Source organism: Cryptomeria japonica, chromosome 10, assembly GCF_030272615.1.
Source record: "Cryptomeria japonica chromosome 10, Sugi_1.0, whole genome shotgun sequence".
NCBI lineage: Eukaryota > Viridiplantae > Streptophyta > Pinopsida > Cupressales > Cupressaceae > Cryptomeria > Cryptomeria japonica.
Genome location: NC_081414.1, coordinates 839,386,625 through 839,411,991, shown reverse-complemented (window position 1 = coordinate 839,411,991; position 25,367 = coordinate 839,386,625). Strand labels below are relative to the sequence as shown.

The window sequence follows — 25,367 nt, the reverse complement described above, 5'->3', positions numbered from 1 at the left end:
CGCTGCTTTGAGTGTGGATATAAGCAATCTGTTGAACCACAATAAAATTGCGTTTTTCTTTTTGTCCCTGTGTGTGAATTCTGTGTTTAATTTCTGCTCTTCTAATTCGCTTTAAATCCTAAGAAATACATCTGGTTACTACACAAGGGAGCGATATATTTTTGAAATGGTATTTGCTTGGAGAAGAGCCGTCTGAGGTGAGTTTGCAGTTGAATGTGTGCAAATTAAAGTTTTGAACGCTAGGATATAACGCAGATGAGAGTAGCGCAGAAGAAGCGATGGAAAGGCTAGATGTGGTATAGAGGAGGACCAATGCGTAATTTGTTGTTGTTGGGCATAGCAAATTTTGAAACCCAGAATACAAAGAAGTGCCATCTAGTAAAGTGCATAAATTGGATGCAATGGTGGTAATAGAGATAGGTATTTATATAATATCAATCCGCTGGTTTCTTTTTTGAGAGAATACCTAGGGTTGTGCAGATATAATCCCTGAAGTATTGTGCAGTGTGTTCTTGTCAAGCCCGTACAACAAAGTTGTGTTGATTTTATAAAGATGTGTTCTGATTATGTATTATGATTGCATGAGAATACGTTCCACGTGAGCTTTCAAATTTTGTTTGCATATGAATTTGCAAAGAGATCCTTGGAGATTTGATAAAGACAGCACTGCGTGAATGAAGATATGTAAATGGTGTCACCACCATAAATTCCTTGGAGCAAAGAAAGCATTCAGATTCACTATGAAGGAGGAAGAAGGTAGTTAAAGACATATGCGCATTATATCGTTCTAGTTTAACTTTAGGACCAAAATTAGAATTTTAAGTGATTTGATAAGAAAGATAATTTGGAGATATAATTTCAAAGACGGATAAGGATAATGATTCCTACTAGTATTCCAGAAGTACCCTTTAGAATTCTCAATGGATGCTATCAATGGCTTGATCTTAACAATGTTTGTTTTCAAGGAACACATTATTTTTCAGGGATCACATTATTCATCTATATATGAGGTTTCTATTAATACAATGATTTATCTTGATGGTATCAAAAGGTTATTAAATTTTTGGTTATGGGACAAGGTCATGGTGTTCCATCATTGCAAATATATGATACAATGGAAAGCTTGAGGTCTCTAATTGTAGCTTTCAAAATGAAATATTTGAAATATTTATGCAATTGATCAAGATATCTTCCTCTCACTGAATACAAGGGCGTGCATTATATAACACCCATTAGAGGCGTCATTCATATTGCAGTAATTGATATTATCTTAAATACTTCTCTCAATGACATCTATGTAACACTTGATAGAGGTTTTAGGACTTTCCAAGATTCACATGCAACATCTAATGACTAGAGTTTCAAAGAGGATCCCATTGGAGGCTCGTAGCACCAAAGGATGGAGGATTTTCATCATCTCAAGTTAGCTTCTTTCTTTGAGATGATGTTTTCCACATGAGAAGCAATTTTGGCATTTTTGGTTTATGCTTTCCTTTTTATCTTCTTTGTTGATGCTAACAAAATTCAAGAATACATGTTGTGAAGGTTATATTTTGGAGACAAGTTTGAGATTTAGTGTTGAGCTCAATATGGATTGTTGTCAAGCGAGCTTCAAAGTATATGATCAAGAATTATACCTTTCAAGGTCAATAGACAATTATAGAGATTTGTCCTATCTCTTAGGGATCGTTGTTGAATAATTCAAGACTCTGTGATTCGAGAGTTCAGGACTAAGAGCTTAAGAACACACCTCGAAGATACATAATTCTAAGGCTCAAGAAACAACTTGATGGAGCCCCGCTTGGTTAAGGATTTTCTTCTTCAAGAGAAGATATTCTAAAAAGCTATGTATTCATATAATGTACTCAACAAGTTTTGTTGTGTAAGCCTTAAGGGGGGTCCCTTTTGCAAGTTTTAGGATCAATTTAATAAGGGGGGAATGTTGGCATAACTATGCAATCATATATTAAATTGAATGTTAGGGTGGTTACTGCAATGGTCCAACCACATTGCCATATTATAGATGCACAGGCCTACATTGAATAATTAATTTTTTTTTTTTACCATTCTACGTTTTCATTATCACTTTTTCTTTGTCTTGATTTTTTATCTTTGATCTTAATTATCTTTTTATCTGCTTGAGTTTCTTTTGATCTTTTATTTTGTCTCATTCTAATAAAATGAGAGAACACCTTGATCTTTAAATCTTGGTGTGTTTACAAGAATAAGGAATGGGGCATGGTCATTATTTTTCGTATGTTGCCTGTAGAGTCAATGTCTATGCAAAGGATATCAAAGTCATTCTAGTTCTTCATATCTTGGGGTGCATATATATATTTGCTACAATAAAATGCTCTTTGATGACAAAAAAATATAACAAATACACATTTTCAATCCATTTTATTTTGTTTCATCTATTACCCATTTCTTTACTTAATATCAATCAACAATTAGCACAACCTTACATGTCATCATATTTCGTCTTTCATACTAACTCATCTTGATCCTATCCTTGGACCAATCCTATCCTTCCTATCATGATATTGACCCAAACTTTAGTTTTCAAATGAAACTCTCGAGGGGGCATCCATCCTATCAAAGGTATATGACACTAGTATCATTTTTATTTGAAACAATGCTATATAAAAAAAAAAAATGTTTCAAAGATTGGAAAAATTGTAGACATCTAAAATTGATTAATGCATTTACATCGTGCCATTTGATCATATTTTCATCGATTCTTCTATCCATATAAATTAAATAATTTGAGATTATTTAATTAATTAATCATTTTCCCTCCACTAATAATTAAATCATCCCAATTGTTTTCCATATTAAATGAATATATTAAGGTAATTAATTTATTATTTTCCCTCGAGCTGGGGTCTAGCTTGATTGGCAAGAGCTTCTTATAATAGGCAGAAGATCACAAGGTCCAATCTACCCCCAACCCGACTAGTTCCAGAGAGCATGTCACACCACTATCACTAGTCACATTAAAAAGTTCATGGATGCACTCCAATTTATAAGGGGCTACCTGAATCCTATAGTCTAACAAAAATTATTATTTTCTCTCCACTATATCCCAATTTTTTATATTAATTAAATTTTAATTATTTGATTAATTTGTCATCTTCCCTCCATCATTGATTAAATAATTTTAATTAAAATTATCTAATTAATTCATCTTTTGGTCCACCATAATTATATTATTTTAAAAAAATTATTTAATAGCTAGCACTTATTCCAAAATTAAATAAATTTTAAATAATTTATTTAATTTTACATAAAAAGATGAATATAATCAATCCCCCTCAATTATTCCAACTCATTAATTTGTATGCTAATTTTAGGGGACGCGACTAAACTAGCACCAAAACGGGGTTATAAAACTCAGGTTATTGACATTTTCAAAAAAATTCGAAAAATAAAAGCCACAGCTAATTTTGCTGATCATGATCAATGATTTTGTAATTTTTGACAAATTTTGTGTTATTGACTTTTCGTGCCATTTTCAAGCCAGTTTAGTCACGGGCAATTTTAGGTCCTACACTCTCAATTTTTCTTATCCATTGATCTTTCTAATTAATTTTTACCATTGATCAAATGTTAAGTGAAGCATATAAATAAAACCCGCCACATGTTCATTTTCTCCTAGAGCATATTATCTAAAGCACAATAATTATCAAATATCTTATGATTTAAAAATTATCAAGCATCAAGCTATCATCTTATCATTGTACTATCATGGTTATGCTAAAATTCAATGAGTAACCCAAATATCAATCTTTCAAACAAATATAAAAAAAGCAATAGAGCAATCTAAGGTCTTTGCAATTGTATTATTGTTTATGATTTGATCCTTTGCATAGATCTTAGGCTTTATTGAGTGAGTGTGAATGTGAATGTGAATTTAATTCTTGCATTTCATTATTTCTATTTTATTGATTAACATCTCTATCTTTAACACTATCTCTGGAAAGTAGTGACTAACATGTACCCAATTGGAAAGTAATGACTAACATGTAGAGGAAGAAAAAATTGGAGGATTTTCATTATCTCAAGCTAGTGTCCAACTCAAAGAGGGTGCTTTTGTATGAGAAGCATACATTTTTGCTTTCTTTTTGGATGTTGATAGTATCAAAAGATGTATATACTATGAAGTTTCTTTTGTTAAAGATGGGAAGGGGTATAGAAAATATGGTTTTTGTCCAAATAGTTTAAGAGTATGGATATAAGGAATTATACTCTTTAGAGCGTTGTGAGACAAATGGATGGAGCATGTAGCTCGATATTAATTGTTGTCCAATAATTTGGTTCACCTATGATTTGAGAGTTTAAGGTTGTAATTTTGGGAAGTTGTGGAGCTACACCCTTTTGAGGGTTACAAAAACCTGATGGAGTTCCATTTGATTTATAATTTTTTTCAAAGAAAAGATTATAAAGAATATGTATTTTTTAATTTTTTTAATCAACATATTTTGTTGTATGTAATGTAAACCATAAGGTGGATATGAAATATTAAAGTGTATGTATTGTGGTGAAGTCACTTTAATTACTTTGTTGTTTAAAATTTAATATTATTGTTAAGCAAGTTATTTTTTACATAGTTTAATATATTTTCAAAATATTATGAGAATATAATACTCTATTAAAAATTGCACAATTTATTGTTAAGCCTTATATAAATGTAATAATATATATTATACTATATTTATTTTTATTACTATTATAAATTACATTATATAAAAATTGCACATGTTATTTTGCAACAAGTAAATACATTATTGAAACTAAAAATAAAAAACCACATTTCAAAAATAACTAATAAAAATATAAAATAAATCATTAAAATACACATTGATAAAAAAAATCTCCTAAAATAAATCTTATAAAATAAAAAATTTCCCAAATAAAATTCTAAAATAATATAAATTGTATGGTGATATATGCCAACATCACTTAAAGTAATAGATTAAAAAGAATGATCTAACAGCTTCTAAAATTAGAAAATTAGATAATACCATCATTAACAACTGTGAATAAAATTTTCCGCTTGCTGTTACTCGTATATTAATTATGTTCTTCGAGACGTAAAAAGAATAAAAATTAATATATTATTTACTTCATTATATTTATAATTTAAAAGAATTATTTCTTACCCGATCTAAATTCATGCCGCGCTTTGAGCTGTTGGAAAGAGCCGTGAGTTTGTGCAGTTTTGAAACATCTTCAATTGGAAAATCAATCACATCCCCCACACTCAGACATCTCAAATTCTGAAAACTTCCTTTGCACGGAAGCCCATCCAACCTTACCCAATCTCCTATCATCAGTACTCTCAACGATTGACACGTGGCATTTAAATGTCTGTATTCAAGTGTGATTGAGGACTCGTTCTCTACAAGGGAGATGCCTTTCACATTTTTGAGATTTTCTTCACCATCTTCCAATAATTGTAATAATTCCTTGTAATTCGATATCCTCGTTTGCCTGCTTTCTTTCTCTCCCATTATGCGGAGGATGTCGTGAACATTGACGACATCCAAGTCGCTTTTATTTATCAGCATTTTCCTCTGAAGATTCTCAACTCTACCTTCATCTAGAATCCTACAAACAAGATTCCATTGCCAGCCATTAAAATATTTGCAAATATCAAGGAATGCCTCTTGATCTTCCTCGCTCAACTTACTATAAACAAAGAAAAGCTGTTTACTGAGATCTTCATCTGCAAAACTATCCAGGTTTCCCTGACGAAGCGATTCAAGGGCTTCTTTGTAACTTGCTGCCTTTCTATTATCTCTCAAATGTTTTCCAAAAACAGACAAGAGTATCGGGACGCCTCTACATGCGTCAGCCACTGCATTCATCAAATCAATTTCTTCAAAGTTGTCCCGTAATTTTTGATCACTCTGTAAGATTGTTTCTCTCAGGAGGCACCTTGACGTTTGATTCGAAAATGCATGCACATCATATTCCTTGCAGGTGATATTGAATTCTGGTCTAAGATTTTTCTCTCGGGACGTGATAAATATTCTCAGCTTTGATTTTGGCTTCCCCATATCCTCTGCAAGCATATTTTCAGATTTGTTGAACCATTTTAAATCTTTGGGCAGGAGCTTTTGGACATATTTTTTGTCGACGACATTATCGATGAAAAGAAGGCACCATTTGTTTTCCATGACCTCATGTAGGCGGCGACGACCCTCCTCTGGATTTCGCAAATCCTGTCTCCCTCCTCCAAAATCAGAAATCATATCCCGTTGGAGCTGCTTGATGTGAGATATTTCATCTGCAGTTTTGTCGTTTATAATAACTCTGCAAAATTTGAAGCCTGCACAAGTCCCGGGTTGAGTCTGGTACAAATTCTGAATAACTGAAGCCGCAAGCGTGCTTTTTCCAACACCTCCGAAGCCGCACAATACAACGGCCAGCGCTGGTTCTGTGCCATCAAGAGCCAATAATGATTTCACGTCTTCTACTTTTGTGTCTATCCCAACTGTTTTGTTTGACAAAAGCAAGATGATCATAAAAGAATGTTAGCAACGCTTCTTTATTTCACTTTCAAAGAAATCAATTTATAATCTTCGACCATCTTTGAGCTTTTAAAAAATGAATGGAATAAATGAATGTGGTACCTGGCTCAAAGTCAAGTAGCTTGAGGGGCGATTCCTCGAGACGCACTGTAGCCGTTCGAAGAAGCTCTTTAGTGTTTTGAACAAGCTCTCTAGTGTTTTTATGAACGTCAAGGTTAATTGGGAAGCCAAGAGAGGTCCGTATATCTCTTATACTCTGATTTGTCTTTACAACTTGGGCCTGGGTTGTTGTGGCGGACCAATACCTGTACAAGTCGCCAAAAAAAAAGTGCATCTCATCAATTTAGAAGATTAGAAAAAAAAAGAAATGGGAGGCCATTGACCTCATTTTCTAATTCTTTTTAAAGCATATTTGTTTCTATTAAATCTATATGTTCAAAAAATTACAAATATAAACAAGATTAAAAGTTTAATAGTTTATTAGTTTATCATTTTAAGTAAATGTCATTTTAAGTGTTTTGAGTTGAAAATAATAGAATCGTTTGGTATTTCTATTCTAAAAGTTTATCATAATTATGAAATTTCACCATGTCTATTATAGATGTAATTGCATATGTCTTGTTAAAATCAAGTCTTCAACATATAGACACTTCATTGCAATGGCATGTCTTGTTAAAATCAAGCCTGCAACATATAGACACTTTTGTGTAATTGAATGTCTTGTTAAAACCAAACCTTCAACATATAGATACTTTGCTAACACTTTAATGATTATTGCTTGAAGAATCACCGAGGTTTATAGGATTCTTATGTTGTATGACCATTTTCTTAGATTACACTTAGATATGTAGAAAGAAATTTCTACCATTTAAGACACACTTATTAAATTGTTTTGTTTTATCAATGTCATTAGATTTCCACAATCCATTAGTCTATCTTTATAATGCTTCTGGATTCAATTGTGTGAGGTTTTTTTGTATCAATGTTTAGTTGTTTTGGTTTGCTAAGTGTTGTTGTATTTTAAAGCATTGCTTCATTTCTATCATCATTAAAGAGGAAATGAAAGCTTAACTAATTATTAAATATATGTAGTTCAAAATGAGAATGGATAATCTCGAAAAGGGTGTCATTTCAAGAAATTAGATTGGATGAAATGCAATAAAAGGGTAATGAATCCAAGCTCAATTTTCATGAAAAAGGGTTGTAATTAAAGTGTTTGAATGATTCAATTCAAATATAAATAGATAATTATGAACAAGGGAAAACCATATCTATTGTTCAACTTCACCAAATCGTAACAATTAGGAATTTGAATTTGAAATGCTTGAATTAGAACAATTGTACCTCCAATTAATAATGCAATGCTCTTAGGATAAGTTCACCATGCATTGATGCAATAACATGATTAAAACATTCTGATATCTTAAATAAAACAATGCTTGAAGATGTATTGAATTAGCTTGCTACTCCTTGAATCACATCTACTCCTAAAATCTTGACGATGAGATGCTCATGAGATGTGTCGTTCAAAAAAATATCCTTGAGAGAGAGAGAAAGAGACCTTTATACCTCATTAAGCATTTCAGGGTGCAAAACTTGGAGCAAGCCAACACGAGCAAAGAATTATTGCTTAACCAAGATGACCATTTAGTAGTTCAAATATGAGCCAAAACATTAAGGAGAGGGCATCATGATTGGCCTTCTCTCAAGAGTGGGTTGCTCTAGGTGCCTTATTTAAACCCAATGCAAGCCTAAATTTAAACCCAAGGCCCAAAATTGTCGACGAGAGGCTATGATCAAATGTAAATTAAGTTGTGATATCAAGGTGAAATATGGAAGGCTACATATGTTAACATTGTTAACATATGGCCTAGATAGGAGAAATGAGGAGATAAAAGAATTGAAGGGAACATCTATGATTAAGGGCCCAAATAGGATTTTGGTGAAATTTAATTAAGAAAGGACCCATAATATTGATTCAAATATTAATTTAAATTAATAGATGTCCTATAATGCATAGAGGAATGAGAGATGCTAAAATGAGTGTGCTAGGAGTGTGAAATTGGACAACCTAATTAAAAGTACATACAATTTATGACACTACACATGATTAGTTTCAAGGGGAATTCTTTTAATGGTGATAGTATGTAGCTGTAAATTTGTATGGAGACTATATCTTTTGTATATTTTGTATATTTTTATACAGATTAATATAATTATGGGGTTTGCCTCTTTGCTAAAAACTATCAGATTAGCAAACTTATTAACACCTAAAATGAACCAATTAACTAGGGTTTATTACAAAAAAAATATTATATTTTATGATGAAATATACAATAGAAAATAATAATATTCCTTAACTACAAATATTTTAAATCTATTATATTCATTTTGTAAACCCTCATACGCATCTAGTTTGATATTGTCAAATTTTCTAGTTAGCATGTGTTATGATAATATGATATATTCCTAAATATAATAAGGATAATCACTTGTGGCATGCTTAGCCTTAACATAAATATTAGTTTATATGTTACTTACTCTTGATTAGGATGAAGGGGTATGCTCCTATATAGTTAAGCCTATAAATAAGAATGAGAACTCTCTCTCATATCATCATATAATCTATTATTGAATTCATATGTTAGTATCTAATTATTGGAGGTAATTCATATGTTATTATCTAATTATTAGAGGTCACTCACTCAAAGTGATCTACTATATTTTTGCCTTTTGCATTTATTTTCAAGAAATATTGTCACAATATGAAACTATGATTCTAATATGGAAGACTTTCAATAAAAAAAATCTACAATTTCTAAGTCTTCATATTACACCTTCACCATTGCATGATTTGTTAAGTTTTTCAATATTACAAGGTGTTACTGTAGAATATTCCTCTTTGATAAGTTTTCTAGTTGTAAATATCTTGCTAGGATATGGTTGCCTAGGTGTGCAATCTTGCATGAGATAACATGCCCATATATCTAGATATCACTTGTTATTCTAGTTGGCAGTGCTCTTTGCTATATATATATATATATATATATATATATATATATATATATATATATATATATATATATATATATATATATATATATATATATATATACCTCTTCCTAAGCTAATTTTAATCAATCCATTTAGTTAGCTATTTCGTGAATGTCTTATGTTTTCATCAAATCTCTTAACCTGTCGATGCTAGCCTTCTAATCTGAAATGTGCATTCCTTCATGGTATCCACATGGCTCTAATCTTACTTTGCTAGTTTGGTTTTATTTGTTGAGATTTTTTTTCTAAATAAAATTGCATATAATCTTGGGTTTTTGGTGTCATGCATGATCTATACAAGGTCAATTTGAGAGATCGAGGGGCATAATGCCTTAACAAATCAATATTTATGATCAAGACCTTTGTACCCATGTGGCAAGTTGAAGGGCTCACATGTTAGATACTTTTTGGATGCTTTGTGTTTCTTTCCCCTTGTGTTTCATATACTCTCTCTTGTTTTCCTATTTTAGTGGTACTTTGTAAAAAATGTTTGTGCTAATCAAAAGCGCTACATAATAAAGTTCCAAATTTTAAGGGAATTTGGGGCATTATAATACCCAAACTTTAACAAGGTTTCATCACGGGTTTTCATGTATTAGCATCTTGTTTGATTTCTTGAGGATGCACAATAAGATGGACGAAAGCATAGCTATATGGCATGCACTGTGATTTGATCTCCTCATGACAGTGTGTGCTTGCATTTGGTTATCTAATCTCTATTTGCCTAATTATGCTAGTCAACATGATACATCTAATTCAAATTGGTTCACATCTTGATTGAGAGCCTATGGTTAATGATCTAGAATTTGGCATCTAATTTACATTGGGTCGCATCTCAATCTAAAGATATGACTCCTATGAATAGTTTTAGTCACAATTCGGCATCAAGATACATGATACTGACCTTGATAGATTCTTCTAATTTCCTTCCTCTTTTCTCTTAAAATGGGGGATTTTTTTCCACTAGATTTTCTTCATTTTCCTACGTGTAGGAATTTCCTTTGTAATTGAGAACCTAATTAAACCTTGTTGTCAAGATCCAAATCTATTTCTATCCACCCAACTATATTTAAGTTGTTAGTGTAGAATATTATAGTCTCGAATATTCTCCTATAGTCATGCCCAAGACGAGCTACTCAAAAAAGAAGACGACTTGCCAGGCTACTTTGGCGCCTTGTCTTCCAGTTCTAAGACATCACACTCAGCAATAGAAGTAACAAATTTTCCGTTTTCAACAGCAAAGGCTTCGCACCTTCATCTAGATCAGATCACACCTTAAATGACATTCGAACTCCTTGATTTTAGAGCAACAAGTTACCTCTTTTCTTTAGCACTGAAAAAGAAAAAAGAGGACTACAAAAAAACCAAAAAAAAATCCCAAGCTAGCAAATTTAATGTCATTCATAGGTCACGATAGTTAAAAACAAATTGGCCTGGACAAGGAGATCAGCCTCTCCAAAAGGAATTGGAGGGGCCTACTAAAAGGGTATGTCATAACCGCTGATGCCTCAAAGTGAACTTTTAATGCCAAAAACATTATATCGCAATCAAATGTTGAGTAATTGATCCTTCTAGAAGAGTTGGGAAGGAATTCATTTTGGCATGAATAATAGCTTCTTCTTCAAGCTAAAAAGACAGGAAAATTGTGTGACTTTGGGAAGAGATCTTGTTTTTCTCTTGGAAGAGCGACGTATATTTTTCATTAAGTTTATACGATATTTATGCTCTGCAAAAATCATTTCCCCCTCCTTAGCAAAACAGCAAGAATTATGACTGGAAACTCATTTTGGTTTTGCAAAATTAAAAAGACATAGGCTCTCTTCAAACATGGGAACCAGAGGGTTCACTGTGGAGAGTTGTTATACAGGATATCTTCAGTTGCTTATTTCCTCGTTATCCAAGTCATGATATATTCTCTAAACCCTAACAGCTTGAGCATATATATTTTTCTTTCCAAATTGGGCCAAGAAAATAAGAAAGGGTTATATAGAAGAAACTAGTAGAATGTTGTTCTTTCTATACTTACATTGTGCATATCAAATTTGAAAGCTCTCTCTTATTCTGTTCTTAATTGAGAAAGGAAGGATATCTATGCTATTTGAATGCAGTTGTCATATCGTACTAGTTAGGGTGTCTTTCTTCTTTCAACTGATAAAGTTCTTTTGAAGTGCAGTAAGATTAAGTCGTAGTTCTGGTTTAAGCTCTCATTACTATTTTTTTTAAAAAGCCTTGTAGCCTTAGCTAAGAAGGCAAGATCAAGTATGAAACCACATACCAAGAAAAATGGGTGTGTATATATATATATACACCGCTCAGAAATAGCGATGTTTACATCCAAGAAAACTTGAACTCTTTGTGAAACCTGTATCACAATTAATCTGTTTCATAATTAAATCAAAATGGAGAAGATTCATAGCTGTGATTAGCTACCTTAACGATTAGAAAATATTTCTTCAAGTGGCAGTCAGATTAATTCAAATGTAAAAAAAGGGGGCAAGGGCAATTTTATAGTGCTGATATAATATTGCTTGATATATACAAAAACAATATGAGCAGTTTGGAATATTCATACTCAATTAAATTTCAAAATCGATCGAATCTAGAAAATAATGCAATTGAGAGTAACTTTTTATCAGTAGATAAATTATTACTTGCTAAGTACAATATGGTTGTATATTGCATATGGCTGTGTATTACAGTATGGTTGTGTATTACAGTCTGACTATACATTTTCAGTATCGCAAAATTTAATTCATAAATTAAATGGGAAAAATAGTTGCCTTAAAAGTTAAATTGGTCCTTATAGTCTTGTATTAAGGGAACCCAATTGGGATTTTCATTTAGACACTTGAACCATTAAGATGTATTAATACTTAAGTTTATCCAAGAAGATAATGAATGAGCAATTCAGAATCCATGTTAACTAAGACATTATGAAACATGGGAGATGAGTACTATTTTTAGTTGAGAAGCTGACCTAGAATTTTGAGATTAATCTTGTATGATAAAATGATTAAATTTCTCCTTAGTTGGAAGAAGGGAAGGTGGGCAAGAGTAGTTTTTCAGTACTAAAAAATGCAATTGGCATATCAGTATAACAAAGCACATAAACATTGTAGAAATAGTAGAGTCGTTGCATGAATGATAAACTTATGAATAGTAAGAGTACAAGAGAGTTGGTACCTCTATAACCCATCTTACCTTCTTACAACTAAGGCATTACTGTGAATTAAACTCATGTTGTCATAAATGGAGAAAGGAACAAATTAGGAAACTGCTTAAGAATTAATGTTTGTCTACTTAATTTTTGTTTTGTTCATGAGTGGCAATTGGTCACTAAGTGGTTGTGATAATGATCAATCAAAAACATAAAACCCTAAAGCAAACCTATGCTCGAGAACCTTAAGTTGCAACCAAGAAGGGTGGAGCTTTGATTTCACACTTAAGTGTGATCGCAGCTATTTGGAAACCTTTAGGCCAAGGAGGTGTTCATACTAGGGCATCTATCAAGAAGGTTCATTTATCTTCAATTTGGAAGAAGTGACAAATTTAATTTGGTAGCCTTAATTAGCGGATAGGCTATTTAACGGGCAACGTCTATCCAACCCTATGATGCACCGACATCTTATGCATACAATACATGTTATACATACATTACATGTCCTTTCTACCAATCAATTTTTAAAACTAAAATAAATTTTAATTCTTTCAAAGTTAACATGCAAGTTTTTTAACAAAAATTATTTTACCAATAATTTATTTATAATGTGATTGGTCTAAATTTTTGTCAACAAAAAAATACAAAATTTATCTCTTTTGTCCCGTCATCACAATAAAAAATATCTTTATATAATGTACTATTTATATCAAATCATTTTAATATTTCACACACCCCGCTAAACCTTCAACTGACAGTTTCCAGTGGTTAAATACCATAGCACGAAACGTCTCATGCCACATATCTTGTACTTAGGCGTTGTCGGTATTTCATTTTTCACATTCTCTTATCCCAACTTTGACGGCCACATCATATTCCATGTTCTCACATGGTCATTCATAATTCAATGTAGCAAAAGTGAAATACACAACTTTCTCTCATCTCCACCCATACTTCTGCCAAGTGGACAGCGGTGAAACCATTTTCTTAAACTTGTGGACAAATTTAATTCAGTAGCCTTAATTAGCCGATAGGCTATCTAACAGGCCACGTCTATCCAGCCCCTATGATGCACCAACACCTTATGCATACAATACATGTTATACATACATTACATGTTACACATACATATAACTACATGGCAAAGTCTACCACATCTTATGCATACATTACATGTTATCCATACATTACATATTGCATATATATAACTGCATACCTGCATGTCAGTGCATCGTATGGGCTGGGTAGACATTGCCTATTTAACGTGGGCATAGCCCACCGAAAGTGTCTCACGCTTCTTGCAAAAAAAGTCATGCTCCCGTAAATTTGCCGCTTTGATTTGTCTCACGCTCCCATAAATTCCTATCCACTAAATAAATGAAGATTATTGCATTCATTTAATAAACCGACACGTGATGCTTTGCCACGCCAATACGTTTACAACCTTTTGTAAAGATGGGAACTTGCCATGCCAATATGCCTACTAAGAGCAAAGAGATATGTGGCTACAAAATCCCACATTTAATTTACTTAGCTGAGCTAAAATATTTGTAAATATTTTTATCTTCTGTCTATTACCAAATATCTTCATTCACTAAGGAACCACTTTTCACGTGCAAAATTATATTTAGTTTTTGCTTTCATTTAGCCCATAAATCATACATGATGGTTTAGTTTTTTAATCAATAATTAATGGAGACATTTCGGTTTTTCATAAATTTAAATATTTAATTAAAAATATATTATAATTTTAATATAAAAAATAAATATAATATATAAACTAATTATATATTTAAATTTTTTAAACATTATTTTTGTTTTTAAGATTTTAATAATATTTTTATGACATATAAAAATTACAATATATAAATAATAAATTTTATGTTATAATATTTTAATGGTCAATAATAAAATTTCTTTATAAAATGTAATTTGAAAAGCAATTCATATTATATATTTAATTTATCTGAAATTTATATTATAAATACATTTATTATTATATATTGTATTTGAGTTATTCTTTGCGATTTTTGCAAGTTAAATTCTTGTTAAAACCAATGGAAATGAAATTTTGGTGTCTGTAATTGTCATTTTAGTGAGTTGCATGATTTTGCATATTGTCTAATTTTTTTATATTTATATTACTTACTTTAAATTTTATTTAATTTGTTGGAAAATTTGTGTTTATTTTATTTATTTAAAGATTATATTCAAGACTATTTAAGAATCATTTTGTTATATTTATATTATTTACTTTTAACTTTTTACTTCAAGGTTATTTTGTTTTACTCTAACCTTATATAACACTTGCTAAGGGCTAAGGGATTATAATGCTTTCACTATTTAAGATTATAAAAAATAGTGTTTATATTTAATCAATATAGGATAGAATCCAAGAAGTTTGTCTCTAAGTCTCAATTTCAAGTATAGTGATCTTTCTGAGTTATTCTTAAGTTAAATAGTACTTAAAAATGCAATCCTATACAACAACCATTATTGGAGATATGTAGTTAGAATTGAAATTTTAAAATAAGTGCATAGTCTTCACACAACAAGATCATGGAATTTTCAAAATTGATAGTCCTAAAGTATATAATATTAATATGTTTTTGAAACATTTACATTCAATCATGTACATTAAGGGTGACTTTTTTGAAGTCAATGGCTATACCTTTTTCTAAACTCTCCAACATATTCTATAACTATATTTTAATTTCGGCGTAACCTCTGCACCTTTGTTTTGGTGCAAGCGCTATTGTTTTAAATGTTGATAAGAAAGCTCTTTAATTTATTAAACCCTTCGCCGTCTTACTTCAAAAACACAAACAAATATAAGCCCCCACGAAAGCCTTACAATTGTCCTGTAAAATTAAGAGGGTGCAATGAAAACTTCCAATTTCGGCATATCCCGATGCTCCTATGAGCAGGAATTACTATTTTAAAATAAAAAATAACTAAGTTTATTAATTTATAGTTTTGTATAATAATATTAGGTAAATAAAATATGAAAGGGGTTTTGAATTTTTACTAATTAAAATTAATTGGTATATGTGTTTGATTTTGAATTTTAAATTATAAGTCAAATGTATTAAGTTTCGAATTTTAATTAATTAATATTTATTATATTTAAATTTTATTTTAATTAATTGTTTTTACTACTATTTGATTTAATAATTTTTCCTAATGTTTTTTAATAATGAATTTTTGTTTGTTTATTAATTTTTTTAACAAGAGATAAATAATCAATGTTTTTCCTATTTTTGAATAATAAAATTATTATTTTTTACTTTAGTGTTGAAATTAAAGGGTGTTTATTTTTATAAATATATTAAGATTTTCTAGTTTTATCATTTCTTATAATATTAAATTTTGTGGACAATATTTATGATATTAAAGTTTTATTGAAAAGGATATTGATTTGGTTTACTTAACCTCACATTTTTTATTTTGACATTCAAAAATAAAATTTAACCATCATTCAAACAATTTTCATATTCTAGCATATCAAGGCCTTTACTAGAACAAGGTTGGGAGTTGATTCTTAACTCAATTTTAAGTCATATGTGATTGACTGGTTCACTTTTACAAAATTTTCATTTACTAATAGTTCCAATTTGATTCTCTTCTAACTATAACTCACTAACTCTTACATCAAAACTTTAAAATTGTAAGCCTACATTTAAAAATAGACATCACTCTAGGATGTTTTTAATAAAGCAAAGGATCCTACCCATTCATCTTTTTAAGACAAGTTATCTATCACAAAGAGCACTAAAGAGTTCAAAATTAATATTTTGCATGTCATATTGGTGGTTCTTATATTAACAACCTAGTTCTTCCACTAGGTCAGTTTGACACCTATTGTCTTGCATCATGTTGTATCAAGTCTCAAGTCTTAAGTAGTTAAAATAATCATAATTTCATCATCATATGTATTTTTTTATTTCTCCCCTCTCCCTCTATATCTATCTATCTCTTCCTATATCTCTCCCCCTCTCCCCATATGTGTATCTATCTCTTCAACTCTCTCTACCTCTTTCTTTCTCCCCATATGCATATCTATCTCTTCAACTCTCTCTACCTCTTTCTTTCTATTTGTCTATCTTCTTATATCTATCTCTATATTTTTACTTCTCCATCGATTTCTCTCTATCCCTCTATCTATTTCTTTCCCTCCTCTTCTTCCCCTCTATCTATATACACTTTGGGCAGCAACTTAACGCTATGAGTCTCTTGTATTACTTATGTTATTTAATAGATTAAGAAAATGTAAATTAAAGAAAATATATTTAAATGAGTGAGTCCTAAATGGAAATCTTTCACTCTTAGCATTATATTATTTAATAGATTTATAAAAACAAGAAACAAATTTTTGAGGGTTCTTAAAACAAGGAAACTAAAAAAATAAACAAATTTTGATAAAAGAGAGATTCTCTTCAAAAGAAAACAAACCCTCGTGCTTTGCTTCGTATTTAAATGTATACCAATGGTCGAGGGATAATGTATTACTATATCTATATCTACTTTGATTAACAAGTGGCATCTTGTGAATATCTCTAGTAAGATGGATTTACTCTAATATTGTATAGTAGCCAAGTTCCTCTATCATTTGGTATCATATTTTTGGTAATTATGGTAGAATCCCATTGTCCTTCAAATTTTTTCTTGGCCTATATGTAGTGATATTAACACATATTATCAAAAAGTTTTAAATTCAAATCCAAGGCAGTCTATATGAGCTTCAGTCAAAACATAATCCAAGGTTTGCAATTTTCTATCACCATAATCTCAGTATAGTATCATCATGTATGGACCTTTGCTGAACTAATATAGAAATCTAGAATGGCAACGATAAAAATCTAAACGAATGAAAGTAATGTCTAAACTTGTCATAAAACTAAAACGTGAAACTATTGGAAAGTATAATATGGAACTCTTAGAAAATAGAAACAAAAATCAATAATTTTTTCTTTTACATAGGCCCTTCAAAATGGTTCAAGTGGATTAAATTATTTGATATGGTATGCGTTCTTTCATCCAAATCATTTTATCCATATGGATGTCTAGAATTTTTCTCACATACTTTTTAAATTTCTCTATTACTATCTAGACAATCTTGCATGTTAATTTAGTCTCATTAACTCATTCACTTGTTTTGTTTCATCTTCATGTTCTTCCTCCTACTTAACTTTTCCTCTATCACCATCTTAGATCAACAATAATTCTCCAAATTTTATAATTTTTATATATAACTAATCATTTTGATTATTATCGATATTTCTGATAAAAATGTACATATGAAACTAATATTTTAAATTTTAAATTACTTAAATAATTTTTAGTTCTCTATTACCTCCATTTTTAACCTAGTATACATCACTAGCCCAAACTTTACACCCATAAAAGTTTAGTAATGTGACAAGCAAACTCAACACAATTAGTAATGTGACAAGCAAACAACACAATTCTAGTGTGAGGTCCTCTTGGAGGAGGAAAATTTGAAGGGTTGAAAATAACGCCTTTCCATTTTGAGGTGGATAAAAATAGACGTGTCAGGTGGAAAAATGACTAAGGCAAAGTAAGAATAATTCTAATATAAATAGAGTTGGCACGTGGAATGCCAATGTTGAGATGAATAAGAATAGGTGAATCAACGTTGGCTTACCTTAATTGGGCGGAGTTGTTTAACACGAATAAGTGAAGCCCTGACGAAATGTTTGGCCAGAGATTACTAACTGCCTCCTCTACTCTCAAAAGATTCAAAACTATAATAAATAAATACACCCATATTAGCCAAATCACTTCATTTTTCTATTGTTCAATCCGAGACTACTCACTCTTTATTCTGGTACTAATGGCTTCAAAAATGGTGGTCTACAAAGATTTTCCGGTCGCGGTTTTAATAAATTGTATGTAACACAATCAACAATCATAACTAAAAAAAATGCCAAAAATTAGGCAGGAATTAATTATTCTCCATAAACATAACGGTATCTTCTTCTATAATATCCTAGATAATTTGGGCGATCATTATGGACAAAATGAAATCTGCAAAAGCTGGAACAGCCTAGAGAACCAAATTAATTAATAGAATACGATAAGCGGAGTAACTGCACCTACCTTCTTCTATAACATCCATGAGATCCATACCTAAAACTAGGGCTTTTACCAAAAAAGAAAGTGATTAAAGACTCTTCAAAAATGGAAACGATTGACGAATATTTGACTATCATCCATTACTGCATACAATAATGCTTTACCTTCACACCTTACCGTCTATTATAGAATTCAACTGTTACTTCCGGTACTGAAATAGTCAAAATAAAGCACATAAACGACTTAACATTTTATGAGATTTATTTCAACTGAAATCCAATCTCCAACATATTGCATAGATAAGCTCTACCAGTTGTGCATACATTTTCTCTCTAGATTAAACATTATGGCCAGCCTTTCCAAAAATGCGAAATAGCAATTCTCTAAGCGACTTGATTGTCCAAAACTAACAATCTATGATGGGTTTATCGTATCTTCAGTGATGGTTCAGATATTCTCACTGGCATCAATCCGGATCAAAACTTACAAGTGGAACACCTAGCACCTGCATTCTTATATGCTACCCTTCAACCTTAAAAAGTTTCCCTTTCATTCTTATTTATTTATTTTAAGAGCTAGATAGCTATAATTTTTTAATTCAGCAAGCTTTCAGTTTCTATAGAGAAAATATTAACTTCTCTGTAGAAGCTGGGCCATAATGGGGAGCAAGTCGAAGGAGGCAAAGAAGCTTAAGGCTTCTCCAAGTCATCCTCCTTATCGTCTTATTTTATATGAGTACTTCTGTGAAATGCCATTATAGTTATATATATAGACTTGTGCATTTATTTACTCAGAAAATTTTTTATTAGTTTTACAGATGATTGTAGAGGCAATTTGTCGGCTGAAGGAGAGGAGTGGGTCTAGCCAGAAGGATATTACCAGGTTCATTGAAATGAAACATGGGCCTCATTTACAGACAAAATTTCAAAATTCTGTTAACTGGTCTTAAGAAACTGACTGAAGCAGGAGTGCTGACCAGAATCAATAACTCGTTTAAGTCTAAGTTGCCGGTTCGGGTTGGAAGAGCCGGTATGTCGATACAGCAAAATTTTGAAAAAGGGTTTTGGTTCGTTTGGGTTTGTTAGTACAAAAACATGTAAAATATATACATATATATATAAGCATGAATTAAGATTAGCATGTCACATAGCATCATATAAACAACAAAACCAACATAAACTTGTAATCATAGCATCATGATCATACCATAACAGCATCATATACATCAAGTTTAATATCAAAATGATAAAATATTCAAGTATCATTGTTTCAACTTTCAACAATTTAAAGTTTGATCATAAAATGGATTCTCTAATTCATCATCCTCATTCTCCTCCTACTCATCATTGACATTGGCATTAGATGAACCAATACCAATGCCAATGCCACTTGCACTACAAGTTTGCTCGCTATCTCAGTCATCAAATGCAACAAGCTGAAAAGTGAAAGCATCCAAATTAGTATGCTCTGACTCTATATCCTACATCTTCGTTTCCCTTTGCTTGTATGAAATGAGCCAAGTTAATGTTTTAAAACTCACTTCTAGGGTTATATTTTAACTTTTTATGTGGTGGATTTCAACCAAAAAAGAAAAAAAAATTGCAAACAAAACACCATTTTTCGACCACCAGACCCCTGAGTTCAACCTGGGTCCTCTTGGATTCGACCTGGTCCGAACCAAGCCTGTGAATCACGGACCCTATCTGAACCACAAGCGGACCAAACCAAGACAGAACCAAACCAATACCAGAGATCTAGGGGAGCGAACCCTACAACTTAACTTTTAAGTCCAATTGCAAGCCTTATAACAAATCTCGGTGCATCAATGTCGCTAAAATTAGTGATTCTACGAAAAACAAGTCACCCAAGAAGACTGCTGCTGCTAAAATTAACGCCCACAAGTATTAAATCCTTAGTAGGGTGCTCATTAAATTTTTTGAGTAGGATATTTTGATGCTTGTAAATCTCCACCAAGATTACGTAGCGTCGGTGAATTTTATGGGATAATCTCAGTGAACACAAGCTTTAGTGGCCCTAGCAAATCGTAATAGGGCAATTTTGGTGAGACCCAGTTAAATGTTCTTTCTAGTAGCAGAAACTTTATATTCTGGGAATTGTAAAATTTTACTAAAATACAAAGGACGTATTAAATATTTGCTGTTCAATTTTTTGTGCAAACGTTCATTTCCATAAATTTCTAACAAAATTGCAGTGGAGTTTAGGCTGCAGGATTCTGGAGAGGGATCATTTCTGTCTTGTCTGATTGCTTGGCATAAACCCAAGCGATAACTAGGTCTCCCTAATCACATATCCAGCAGTACAGAACATGAATGCAAGGGATACTCATTCTACATCAAATATGAAAATGTCTGCAGAATCACTCAAGAAATGCGTGAAGGCAGTCCCCAAGAAAATCCCTCTTGTGAATTGGGTGCCCAACGAAAGAAACGTCTGATTCCATCTGAAAATGGAGATATTCCTCCGGCAGGTGCCACTGAAAACGATGATGAGACACCAGAATTTTACCAGAATTAAAGATTTTGCTCTTAAATTGGGCTTCTCATCACCATGGTCATCATCATCTAAGCCTCATCCATAAGCTGCAATTAGTGGAAAGGTTGATCTTCTGAGCATTGGAGCAGCCATGGTGGGCATTGCATACTCTGTAAACGTACAACGTATAACTTTTAACCAGCGGGGAGACAAAACCGGTAAATAATCCGAATAATTTGACCGGTAAATAATCCAAATAATTTAACCGGTGTGAGACATCATGCGATTCAGGTGGGCTAATAATAAAGATTAGATAAAATTTTAATTTTTTAAGATGGAAGAGTATCAGTAGTGGATATAGTTAATTTGTGTTTCTGAATTCTTAAATTGTACAATTTTTTTTGGTTGTCTTGATATGCGATTTAACTGTTTATAACTAAGGTTCAGACTTCTGGATAGTAACCATACATGCACAAGGGTCAAACAATACACCTTTCAAAATGTCGTCCGATACATACTTACAGATGTTCCAATAAACATCAACTCAAAATTGTCAGTAATTGTGAACAAACGTCCCAGTAGTTGTGCACCAAGGTTCTAATAGTGGTGCACAAATGGATTAATTATAGATCAAAAAAGGTTAAAAAAGTCACAAAATCAAAAAAATGATCAGCTACATGTGAAATTTATTAATTAACTTTCCGTTATCATTTATCTGACTAATTTAAAATTAGATATTGAGAGATTGGGTTGACAAAAACCTATCCACTATTGAAACTATATCCACTACTGATAAACTTCCCTAACATGAAAAAGCTAAAACAAATTCCTTTTTCGGTACCCTGTAACAAGCACCAAATCCAATGAGAAACAAATGAAAGATAAAGCTGGATTTGAACGAAAAAAAAACAAAGAAAAGACTTATGGAAAAAACGTCTTAATTACGGACATTATATATGATTCAATCTCACCGTGTATAAATCCTCGGTACACGAACCAGAGCATATTCTAACAAATCCTTAGAATGCTCTTCCTCCCATACTGTGGAAAACCACACCAACCTATGCAATCTAAATAATCATTCGTAGTGCCTCAAATGGCAAGGATGCAATAAGTTTCAACATTCGGCAGACCCAAATTTTCAGCACTCGACAGCCCCAAACTACAACATAGACCTCACAAACTTAACAACTCATACGATTCACTAAGCCCACAGTCACAGGCTTATTTGCAAAGGGCTCTTCTGATATTATAATAGAGAAGCAAACTGAATTGATTTTATTCATGATAATAATATACTTATATAGCATTGTCATATTACTTATATCTCACAATCATGACACAAATTATTCTAGTTCGAACTCCTACCATTAAATATGCAAACAATCATTTCATGTTTTAGGTTATGCAGTTCTATATATATTCTCTTCTTGAACTTTAAATTTTTAATATTGAAACAAAACATAGAAAAGAAAAATAACAGAACTGCAAAAAACTAATACATTACAAAATCTACAAACAAACGCAATCTAATATAAAACTGACCCAAGGCTCCCGTAAAACTAACATCTAAAAAATCTGTTATTAGTCTGAGTGCCATTGCCCCTTCTCAGGCCCAGCTTTATCTAAGTCAAATTAAATTAAATGCTTTATGCTCACACAAATAAATGGGTTGAGTGTGCCAAACCTGGAGACTCCTCCCTTGTTGATGTAGTCGCAACATATGATTGCGCCCTCCACTATCATCTGAACTGCTTGGCTTAGTCTTTCGCTCTCTCCAGGCATCGCTTCCTTGAATTGCTTCAGATCTTTTGCAAGGAAAGCAATTGCTTGCAAAAGGTCGATACAATCTTTATCATTAGATTTCATAGTCACACATCTCTCCAGTGCATGTGCCGCTACAGACAATCCTAACAACAACAAGTGGGCTTCTCCCACCATATTCAGCCCACTCAATGCTAACCTTCCCATTTCCTTAACCATATCCTGACAACACAAAGTTATTGTCAATTATAATATTCAATTCCTACAATTCAACTGACGCTTTGGAGCAAACTACAAACCATACCGTGCTTGCTAGCTTTTCAGCCTCTGTTGTAATAGTATCTACAACTTTAGCAGCCAGAGTTGTAGTGGAGGTTACAGAATCCAACAGAGAAGAGGAGGTAGACGCTTTTTCTGGCGTGTCCTGCAATTGTAAACACACACCTCGTCAGCCAAACATTGATCGATAAATCAACAGACAATATTTTATAAATGGTTGCAGCTGTTTACCTTGATCCTCCGTAGCCGATCTTCAATGAAGTTCAAGAGAGAATCTATTTCATCAGTCGGATTAACTTGCTTGATGCTCTGAATGAGGGAGTCAATGGAAAGAGGCGGCGAAGATGTAGTTAGTATTGGAAGAGGCGAGGAAGGTATTATGAGTGGCTGAGGTGGCGGCGAAGGCAGAGAGGATCCTTCATCATGAGGAGGGCTCAGGACAGAAGGACGAGAAGCGCAACACTGGCAAGCGTTACCCATGTCTGCCGTTGATTGCATACAAAATTATCAGAGTACAATGAAGGGGGGCATGTTAATGTGCATATTTGAAGCCAATCTTTTTCAAAGCAATTTCCATTCCAGATGGCTGCCATGTGAACACTCACCACTTGCAGTAGAATTAGGTAAGGAGAGCGCTATCGACGGACCCAATGAAACACGAACTCTTCGAAATGGATGAAAACATCGCTTTCGCTCGGCAGCTGCACGTTACCTTCCCAAATTTATTATTATTATATGGGGACATCCTTTTCAAAATCAGAATTATTAAGTCGTTTGTTAAAAAAAACGTAGAAAAATGTCCTCTTTATGTAGCTAAAATATTCACCAATTAACGACAAACACTGTAGAATTAGTATAATATCTATATTTTATATGATTGTCATCTTTGACCAACTCATCATCTCATATTGGTCTAATCAACATTGCCCATTGATCATGGCTTATTATTATTCTTTTATTAATACCCTACCCACTATGCAATAATAATAACAATTTATTTATTTATTTTTATTACAATTAATATAATATTTATATTTTATATGATTGTAATCTTTCACCAACTCATCATCTGACTTTGATCTATTAAACATTGCCCATTGATCATTGATTATTATAATTCTTTTATTAATACCCTACCCACTATGTAATAATAATAATCATTTATTTATTTATTTTTATTCATGTATGTAAGCAATTACATCATCTTTCACATAAATATTAAAATTAATTGAACAAAAACTAATTAAATAAATTATTGGTTTGGATTTAAGAGTTGGATAGGAATAATAAGAATATAATAAATATAAGTAATTTAAATATTAAATTATATATTATATTTATATTAAAATTTCAAATATTCAATATGTGTAATTGATGTTAATGATTGATTTTGTAGGGATTTGGGCAACTCCCCAAATCTCATGAAATGCTAAAGGTTTGGACAACTTCCCTCACTAAAAGACTATCCAAGATCTCATCCAAATTCGTAAACATGGTAGTATTTCTCATTAATAGCACAAAGTTTCTATTGAGATAATGTTGGCTATCTCTATTTTACTTTGGAAATGTAGTCAATGTCAATATATGGGTGTGAAATGGTATATAGGTGGATTGTCTTGTTATTGAGACCCTCATCAAATTATACATTTCTCTTTGTTAACACCTAAGAACTAATTGTATTTAGTAAGTATAGGTTTGACTTTGGTGATCAAGTTTTTTTCTCCAATGTTTATACACCAAAATTTTGGGGAAAGGTATTTTGTGGTCACATATTTAACTTTTCATTTTATAGTTACTTACGTAACTTGGATTTTGACTAGAGACTTCATTTCTATTTTCTTATTTATGAAAAATGTGGGGTTTTAAGTAGACTTGATTCATCTTCAAGTCTATTTTGTGAAAATGTTTATTTTTTAATCTTGTGGATATTATACCAAGTGTACGAATTTATACTTGGAATAATAAATGATATTATTCATTTTCTATTT

The 25,367-nt window shown here is 31.8% G+C and overlaps 1 protein-coding gene across 1 annotated transcript in view; it reads right to left on the bottom strand.

Moving 5' to 3' along the window:
- Nucleotides 1–23,942, bottom strand: part of LOC131053404 (uncharacterized) — a 44,643-nt gene extending 20,701 nt beyond the window's left edge. Inside the window, exons 1-5 of the mRNA XM_059213026.1 lie at nucleotides 23,611–23,942; nucleotides 23,405–23,524; nucleotides 23,024–23,322; nucleotides 6,639–6,841; nucleotides 5,163–6,499 (exon numbers count right to left, since the gene is read on the bottom strand). Coding sequence (XP_059069009.1) covers nucleotides 5,163–6,499; nucleotides 6,639–6,841; nucleotides 23,024–23,322; nucleotides 23,405–23,524; nucleotides 23,611–23,877 — 2,226 coding nt within the window. The 5' untranslated portion in view covers nucleotides 23,878–23,942. The remainder of the gene's footprint in view (nucleotides 1–5,162; nucleotides 6,500–6,638; nucleotides 6,842–23,023; nucleotides 23,323–23,404; nucleotides 23,525–23,610) is intronic.
- Between the last annotated feature and the right edge of the window lie 1,425 nt (nucleotides 23,943–25,367).